The 9,449-nt window shown below is 51.5% G+C and overlaps 1 protein-coding gene across 1 annotated transcript in view; it reads right to left on the bottom strand.

Moving 5' to 3' along the window:
• Nucleotides 1-2,090: 2,090 nt before the first annotated feature.
• prdm16 (PR domain containing 16) overlaps nucleotides 2,091-9,449 on the bottom strand; it is a gene marked incomplete at both ends in the record, with an annotated part of 201,750 nt that continues 194,391 nt past the window's right edge. The window contains 5 exons of the mRNA XM_080533968.1: nucleotides 2,091-2,225; nucleotides 2,870-3,086; nucleotides 4,373-4,657; nucleotides 7,871-8,042; nucleotides 9,056-9,225. Of these exons, the coding sequence (XP_080390094.1) occupies nucleotides 2,091-2,225; nucleotides 2,870-3,086; nucleotides 4,373-4,657; nucleotides 7,871-8,042; nucleotides 9,056-9,225 (979 nt within the window). The remainder of the gene's footprint in view (nucleotides 2,226-2,869; nucleotides 3,087-4,372; nucleotides 4,658-7,870; nucleotides 8,043-9,055; nucleotides 9,226-9,449) is intronic.

Below are 9,449 nucleotides of genomic sequence, written 5' to 3'. Positions count from 1 at the left end.
ATTGGGTCCCTGATACTGTAGGTTTGGACCAGTGTACGTCTTTGAGGAAGGAACTCTACTCTGTACTAAATGACTGGGAGTCGTCGAAGCCCTAATGGTTCTTGTTGAATTGACTTGAGACAGCACTCACAGACCCAGTGTGTGTCCAGAGCATGGCTGCTTCATCTAATGAAGATGGGATGGGATGGTGAATAGTAGGTGGACACTGTAAGAACTGCTCCAATGTATGTACTGTATATGACTGAGCATTCTAACTAATATGTTTTCTAAACCAAAATGGTCACATTTGAAACTATTCATTTCTTCCTAAGGAAACCATAGATGCAGTATTGTTTCAATTGGGATTGAGCTAATGGTATCAAATCTAATGGGATTTGCTCTAGAGGAAAGTGAAATTGATTTGCCTACTAAACCTGCGATCAATCATGACAATTCAATGCCCTGGCGTTCAAGTTACCTGGCATTCATAGTGAAGGCCGCCCAAAATGGCCACCATAAGACTTCAACCATCTTTAACACAAAACACTCAGCATACTGGTTGAAATGGTTGAACTGAAGAGAGACAGACTAAACTTCACGAGAGACATTGCAAAAACATGATCTAAATGAGCTCTAGCTACCGTGTCACTATAAATAAAACAGCTGATTTCATGGGTTCTCTCAAATTTGGCACACCAGTCTTTACACACAAAAAGGCATTAAAACAAGAGATTTAGAATCTCAAATCAAGTTTCGATGCACCTTCATTCCTTCAGCAACGAGTAAAGAGGGATAAAATGACTTTTTTTTTCTTTTTCATTTGTCACTTTTCTCCAATCATGACAAAACAACTAAAATAAATAGAATACACACACTCTTTAAATCAAATATATAAGAAGGTAATAACATCAACAACAAAACAACTATGACAGCAATGCAAACCCCTTGAAAAAGAAATGATTGTCAGAGAACAAAACATTTTCTATGGGTTATTTGGCACATACCACTCTTGCTATGAACGTCCAGGTTATTTTGTACATCATACAACAATATCATACAATTTTGGTCCTTCACTAAATAATTATATTAACATTTTAGCACCGAAGTGCCTAAAAAGAGACAATACTGTTTTATCAAAGAGCAAAAAAATAAAACATCAAATGGAAAATAATGATAACAAATAACAAATGAACAACTGAGGAGGAAGATGAGCTTCTCCTATTCTATCAACGGACGATAATTAATTCACCATATTACTGATCAAACTGGATAACTTTTGAAGTTCAGACTTTGCCCTCTGCAATGCACATTTTATGTTCGGGGGGGGGGGGGAATCATTTACCATGACATCATAATCACTCAAAGCTCTATACATCGTATGGTACTTTCTTTCTAAACAAAACCCAGAGTGTCATTTCCTATAGTAACATTTAGTATTGTGGTTTCGTTGATTCTGTGGTCATAGTTGAAAAGAGGAACGAAGAGAGTGAAGGCCTTGGACACAATGAAGAGAGTGAAGGCCTTGGACACAATGAAGAGAGTGAAGGCCTTGGACACAATGAAGGGGTTCTTTGGGGGAAGATAAGACTGGTAGTAGCCACGATATTGCAACTGGTGCTCCTCCTAGCCGGTGAAAGAGCACAATAGTGCCCCCAAGTGGACATGCAGAGCATTGTGTTCCATATCTACTATGCTGCTAATAGGACATTGTTGGTAGTAGACTGTGTAGATAGACTTTCTCAGTGGCACGCTCCTACGTGACCGTCTCTGGGTAGGTAGGGCTCCTAGGAGAGTGAGTGAGTGAGTGAGAGGGCTGGGATGTGTCCATGTCCTTCACACCTACAGGGGCTGAGTGGTGCAACCTCTCTGTGAATGTTTCTCTCAGGGGCCCTTCTCTCAAACACACACATACACACACACACACACACACACACACACACGAGTCCCCTCCTCTCAGACTCGAGGGGTGTGTGATGTAGAATTATCCTCCGTAGCCTCCCTCTCTCTGTCTCTCTTCCTCCCTTGTCTCTGTTTCTCTTCATTGTGATATTACTGCCCCCTCCCCTCCTTCTCTTCCTCCTCCCTCCTCTTTCTCTCTTTTTCCAACTCTCTTAGATGTGGTTGAGCGGGTGAAAGCTGCTCGTCTCTGACGAGCCCCCTCCCATGCCCAGCCAAGCATCCAGAGAGTTCTGGGAGGACGCGTGCAAAGGGTTGTTCTCTGACAGAGACAGCATCATTGCATAAGCCTGGAGGAGAGAGAGAGAGAGAGAGAGAGAGAGAGAGAGAGAGAGAGAGAGAGAGAGAGAGAGAGACAGAGAGAGACAGAGAGAGACAGAGAGAGAGAGGGAGAAAAACAACAAAGATGGGACCATGAGTCAGGAACAAATTCAGAGGCTCTCTCTCTTTACTTTGATCAGACCAACCAAGAGCACTGTAATACATGTCATTTGATTTAGCATCAATGTGCGATGCGAAACAATGTCCTGAGAGGAGCCTATAGCTACGTCTACATGCAAGAAACCAAAGGTGATCGTTTTTGGAAATCGGAACAGTTTGACATGGTTCATTTCAGCTGTTACAATAGAGATTCACAGAACAAGGAGAAGAGTTAATATTATCAGTTAGTAGGTAAGTGAGGGGACAGCGTCATGACGAACAGGGGGTGAGGCCACTGGAGCGGGCCTCCGTTCCCCCACCGTACACAAACGTCCACAACTACAACAAAAAAAGGCAACCTTGAGTGTCTAGCTTCTTTTTCACACAGAGGGACTCACACCAACTCTAGTTCTGTTGTTGTTTCTACATCTCAAAAAGCGTTTATTTTTTTCTCCTCCTCCCCCGTCTTTTCTCTTTCTGCGGATATCCGTAGTCAGGATGTGGAGTAACCTACCTGGGTTTTAGCCTGCCTGTACAGAGTCTCTTTCAACGCCTCCGACTCTAGTGAGGTGTTAAATATGTCTTTAACGTCAAAGGGCTCGTCGCCGCTGGCCTTTTGAAGCACCTCCAGGCCCTTGGAGAAGCCGGGGAGGCTGGGTAGGCCCTCCAGGCCCTTGGGGAAGTTGGGGAGGCCCTCCAGGTCTAACAAGGGGCCAGCCTCCTCTATACACCTGCACCAAGGAGGAGGAGGGGGGGGGACCAGGGGAGGGAGGGATAGGATGAGGGAGGAAACGATGGAGGGGGAAAAGGAGAGATGAGAAGAGGGAGGGACGGTAGGAAGGAAGGAAGGAAGGGAGGTAAAAGAGAGCGATAAGGGGGGGATAATAGGAGGAGGGAGGGAATGATCGAGGGGGAAGGAGACAGGAGAAGAGGAAAGGAGGGTGGTGGAGGGAAGGAAAAGAAGGAAGGGAGGGGGAGTTGACCTCATGTTAGCCCAACCAAACACTGCCTCTGGCACCTGGACTGAAGAGGGGGGGGGGGGCGGCGGTGGTGGCACATCATGCATGGGGGACGGACGGACGGACGGACGGAGAGATGAATGAAACGGATTGACGGGACAGATGGCTTTTCGACTTCTTTTGACTATGGAAGAAGCCCCTTGGGGACATTTGTATGGCGGTACCGGACCCTGCGTGTTGCTGTGTGCTGTTTTGTTTGGATCTGTTTGTTTTCTATCTGCATGTCAGAGTTTATCACTGACTCACAGGCTGCAACAGTAGCCACGTCATCCTCCTCTTCCAAGCTTTCACACAAAAAAAGAAACCCACAGAGATTTCGCCATCAACACCGAAGCCGTGCGTCATTGCATGCCTTTCTTTTGGGACGCCGTGGGTATCTCTGGACTGGGTAAGCCTAAGATGAAGTCGATGCTAAAAAGCTTCATCATTGGATGCAAGAGGATGAAAGGGCCCTGAGACTCTTAATGACAAACAGGACAACACAAGACAAGACAATATAGACAGACAGACAGAGAGACATACAGAGAGACCGACAGACAGACAGACAGACAAGACAAGACAGAAAGATGGAGATGGAACGGGACATCAGAGTGATGTCGGCAGTCATTTCTATGACGCTGCATCCAAACTCTTAACGCGCCGACCTCTGAACTGGCTACTGGGGTGTACGGTCGACCACGCGTGAAACATCGGACCAGTATTAGTCGTGTTAGTTGGAATAGGAGGAGAGACAGAGGAGGTGTGAGTGAGTGGAGGAGACGGTGGTGGTGGAGGTGGAGGTGGAGGGCTGTGGCTGTGACATGGTGCTGTGGTGGTGACATCCGCGCGGACCTGGTCCAAACACTTGAGGGACGCTTTGGACAACCCTCCGGATCCATTGTACCATCAGAGTCCAGTGCTGCTCAAGTGTGCTCAACTGTGGTGTGACTGTGGCTGCTAAGACTGAGTGTGTGTGTGTGTGTGTGTGTGTGTGTGTGTGTGTGGCAGCCAGGGCTCACCTGCGGGTGTGTTCATAGCTCATGGCCAGCGGCGCGGCCTCCTCCTCTTCCTCCTCCTCCTCCTCGTACGCCCCCGAGGTCGCCATGGCGACGGCCGGGGAGGGGGACTCTGGTGCCTCGTCCTGAGACTTCTCCGTCAGGCTGCCTTCCTCCTCCTCCTCGTCGTCCCCCTCTGCCTCCTCCTCCTCCTCCTCCTCCAGCCTGCCCCCCCCCCCGCCTCCCCCCAGCTTGGAGTTGTTGGACAGGCTGTGGCTTGACGGGCGCTCCTCCTCCGCAAGGTCTGACCTGAGGGGCGGGGGGGGGGGGGGTCATGGGTCAGAATTTCGCTTTTGCACAGCATTGCTCCACCACCCCCCCCCCCCCCCTACACACACACACATAAGACTTTACCCAATCAATACTACTAAGCTGTGGAAAACAAAACAAGAAAGGGTGGTCATTGGTGGTGGTCCGGGGGCAGGTCGTTGAGTGTGTCTTCTGTCATGTGGTCAGGTGAGAAGGGTTTCCCGGTAAGGAAAGGAGACCAGGAAAAGGAGAGGAGACCAGGAAAAGGAGAGGAGAGGAGACCAGGAAAAGGAGAGGAGACAAGGAAAAGGAGAGGAGACAAGGAAAGGAGAGGAGACAAGGAAAAGGAGAGGAGACCAGGAAAAGGAGAGGAGACCAGGAAAAGGAGAGGAGACCAGGAAAAGGAGAGGAGACAAGGAAAGGAGAGGAGACAAGGAAAAGGAGAGGAGACCAGGAAAAGGAGAGGAGACAAGGAAAAGGAGAGGAGACCAGGAAAAGGAGAGGAGACCAGGAAACGGAGAGGAGACAAGGAAAAGGAGAGGAGACAAGGAAAAGGAGAGGAGACAAGGAAAAGGAGAGGAGACAAGGAAAAGGAAGCCTATATAGACTATTTCGACGTGCCCTGAGTCCTAATCTTAGTTCTGTGAACATCTTTACTCCATATAAGGGCGGGGCAGCTTCGGGCCTGGTCTGAGTTGGCCAGGCATCATCATCGTCTGTCATCCGTCCACTTGGAGCGATGAGTCATCGTTGCACAGAGACGGAGCAATAAATATGCTGCCAGGGCAGTTGTGATGACAACACACAGAGCCCGACTCCACTGTCCAAGCAAACAAACATGCGTGCTGACAATCGGCGAGCGGACATTTTCAAAGGAAACGAGTGGGAATGATTAATTGGCTAATTCCTGGGAAGCAAAGGAAAGAGGGGTCAAGCCCAATTATGGAGGAGGCAGTGTGTGTGTGTGTGTGTGTGTGTGTGTGTGTGAATGAAGGAGTGCACTGGCGGCGTGTTCTGCAAACAGGCTATCAGCACACAACCATTATGACCTGCTGCCTTCACATTTTCCAGCCCCCCCCCCCCCCCCCCCACACACACAGCTTCATGGCTCATGATGTCATTTCCTCAAGGGGGAGGGGGGTGGGGGGGAATGTACCCTTCCAGAAGTTTTGCCACAGAGAAAAACGGGGCAGGGTCGGACATTTATCAAATCAGACGGGATAGCGCTCGGGGGAAGTGTACGGGGAAGGGGATTGGGTCACACAGTGGGTGGGGTGTACGTTTGGAATGGGGGGGAGCGGGGGGAGGAGGGGGGGTGGAATACCCCTCGCTTGTTCTCCTCTTTCAATCTAGATTAAATATCCCCATAATCAAATGGCCGGGTGCTGAAGGAGGGGGAGAATGTCCATGCGTGTGTGAGGAGACAAGCTGGGCTCTGACACACCGGGCCCTGGGTTCTGTCATTTAGTCTAAACACGTCAGCTGGGTGTTTGTGTTAGCGGGGTGGGGGGCGGGGGCGGGAGAGCTCCATCAGTGTATCTCCCAGATAAATGGCTCAACTTGAGTCTCCCTCAGGGAACCGTGCTGCCAGCCTACCCCCCAACCCTACCCCCAGACCCAGCCTACCCCCAACCCTACCCCCAGACCCAGCCTACCCCCAACCCTACCCCCCAACCCTACCCCCAGACCCAGCCTACCCCCAACCGTACCCCCAGACCCAGCCTACCCCCAACCCTACCCCCAGACCCAGCCTACCCCTAACCCTACCCCCAGACCCAGCCTACCCCCAACCCTACCCCCAGACCCAGCCTACCCCCAACCCTACCCCCAGACCCAGCCTACCCCCAACCCTACCCCCAGACCCAGCCTACCCCCAACCCTACCCCCAGACCCAGCCTACCCCCAGCCCTACCCCCAGACCCAGACCAACCCTACCCCCAGACCCAGACCAACCCTACCCCCAGACCCAGACCAACCCTACCCCCAGACCCAGACCCACCCTACCCCCAGACCCAGACCCACCCTACCCCCAGACCCAGACCCAGCTCTAGCTACAGTCCCGGCCAGCCTGGGGTTCTGTATTCGGGGGCCAGAAGAGGCGCTCCGCACAGCTCTCCAGCACAGGAAACGCCTGGTGCAGCTCTATATCCCCCCCCCCACAAATCCCCCGACACCCCCCCCCCCCTCAGCAGCCTAGAAAGAGTTCCCAGACGATTGGGACAGCACATTTATTTTGACTGACTTTGACTTTGTTTACAAAGGGGGGGGGGCTTTGTGGTAGGAAGACGCATGAGCGACACACAGATACGGGGGGGGGGGGTTTCTCAAAGTGTGTGTGTCTGTGGGTGGGTGGGTGTGTGTCTGTGGTCGGACAGAAAGCAGAACACTTATGTTGAATTACAGATATTAAAATGCCAAGCTGACTTGTTCTGGATGAGACGCACTTTTGATCCCAGATGGCAAGAGAGCTAAATTACCCCCCGAGTCTGTTGGCCATTATCTCTCCTGACAAGAGAGGGGAAAGAGAGATGGAGACACAGAAGAGATGGTAGGGGGGGTTAGACAGAGAGAGACAAAGTGACAGAGGGAGAGAGAGTCCAAAAGAAAGAGAGAGAGAGAGAGATTCGTAGAAAGGGAGGAAACAGACAGACAGACGAAAGACAGAGCAGGAGTCTCTTTCGCTGGCGTGGAGAAGGGAGGCTGAACTCAAGGCAAGGAGGTGCCATGACATGTGGTCCAAAGAATCCACCATGTCCGCCCTTATGCTTATTCGAGAAGACAGCGCCCATATTTTCTCTGTCAGAGCCAGTAGAAGTCCCAGCCATCGACCGCTGCTTTGGAACCTGGACGACTATTGTCTGTAGGCTGCTTTTGAGGGTTTAATCCAGACCATAAAGGAGTGTTGTGTTTGTGGAAGGGAGGGAGGGAGGGAGGGAGGGGGAGGCACTAGTGTGGTTCTGGTTCTGACTGAGTGAAGCAACCCTGGGTGGAGATGAAATGACTTGTCGTTTGAATTGGTTTGGTATATGTATTAAAGTGTGTGGTGTGTGTGTGTGTGTCTGTGTCTGTCTGCCAGTCTGTATCTGTCTGCGTGTGTGTGTCTGCCTGCCTGTGTGTGTCTGCCTGCCTGTGTGTGTGTGTGTGTGTGTGTGTGTGTGTGTGTGTGTGTGTGTGTGCGTGTGAGAATGTGTGGAAGGCCCGTTCATCCCGTACCTTTTATCCGTGGAGCTGGACGCCTGGTTCCGCTCGCTGTTGGAAATGAAGTTGCGGATCTCTGAGAAGTAGGAGTCCTCCTTCTCGTCTAAAAGTGCATGATTGTCTGGCTCGGAGTTGGGGGACGAAATGTTGGTTCCCAGGTTGGAGAGCATCCCAGAGTGTTGGCTCACTGTTGAGAACACACACACACACACACACACACACACACACACACACACACACACACACACACGTCAGTCACACGATATACTGCACAGCCATCGTCGACTGTAGTCAATATACTGCAAATGACTCTGAGCGGTATCAATATGCATCATGCTATCATCCCAAACACACGCGCGCTCGTCAGTGTGAGCGCTAAACACGCCTCCGATGCTCCTGAGCTAGCGAACCACCGCCACCGCTATGGCTGCGTTCGTAAAAATAAATCGCTCCGAGAGTGCAGGAGCGCACGCCGGGTTCGACGTCGTTAAGGGACCGAGTCGTTCGATTGGACAAGGGGAATTCCATGAGTGCTGATCAGATTCCAGAACGAATTTGACGAACGCAGCCTATTTTAGCAGTGGACGACCCACGAGGCCGAGCGGCCCGGCGGATTGCCTGGTTAGAATCGGGCGGTGTGAAACGTGCTGGAATGTGCTGCTCACGTTTCAGTTTGCCAAACCGTAGGCTGGGTGTTCCAAAGTGCGTTCTTTGGTAATATGGTACATGGTAATATACACTCTGGATAGAGTACTAGGACACGTTCTAGAACACAAGGACGCGTTCTAGAACACAAGGACACGTTCTAGAACACAGCCCTTCTCCACGCCTCTGAATGGGACTACGGGTAGTGGGCATGGTTTGGGCTGGGCTGGGCTGGGTCGGTGTCGGTGTTGGATCAAGTTGGGTCACGTTTCATTGGCCGGTGGGTACAGTAGGAAGGTGTGTGCGTGTGTGTGTGTGTGTGAGAGAGAGTGTGTGCGTGCATGCGTGTGTGTGTGTGTGTATGTGTGGTGAGAGAGAGAGAGGTACGTGTGAGTGTGTGCATGCGTGTGTGCGTGCGTGTGTGCGTGCATGCGTGTGTGTGTGCGTGTGTGTGCGCGTTCGTGTGTGTGTGTATGTGTGTGCGTGCGTGCGTGCGTGTGCGTGCGCGCGTGTGTGTGTGTTCGTGTGTGTGTATGTGTGTGTGCGTGTGCCCACCGGGGAGGTTCTCGTGCTCGTGCTTCTTCAGGTGACGGTCCAGGTTGGTCTGCTGGCCGAAGCAGCGGTTACACAGGTGACACTTGAAGGGCTTCTCCTTGTTGTGGATGTTACGCACGTGTCTCTGCAGGTTGGACGAGATGCTGAAGGAGCGGTCACAGTATTTACACCTGGGAGAAGGAGAGAGGAGGGAGAGAAACAAACCATGTGTGAGAGAGAGGGGGGCGGAGGGAGGTGGAGTAGGGAGAGAAGGAGAGGACGACAAGAGGGGGCATCGGGGAGGGGGGGAGAGAGAGGAAGAGAGAGAGGGAGGATGCCAGGCAATGAGAGACAGAGACAGAGAGAGAGAGAGAGAGAGAGAGAGAGGGAAGCAGAAGGAGAGTGTGTGAGAGAG

The sequence above is a fragment of the Nansenia antarctica genome (genome assembly GCF_963989245.1).
Source record: "Nansenia antarctica genome assembly, chromosome: 6".
In the NCBI taxonomy this organism is placed as follows: Eukaryota; Metazoa; Chordata; class Actinopteri; order Argentiniformes; family Microstomatidae; genus Nansenia; species Nansenia antarctica.
The sequence above is the reverse complement of the archived record's forward strand: the minus strand, read 5'-3'. Positions and strand labels throughout refer to the sequence as shown.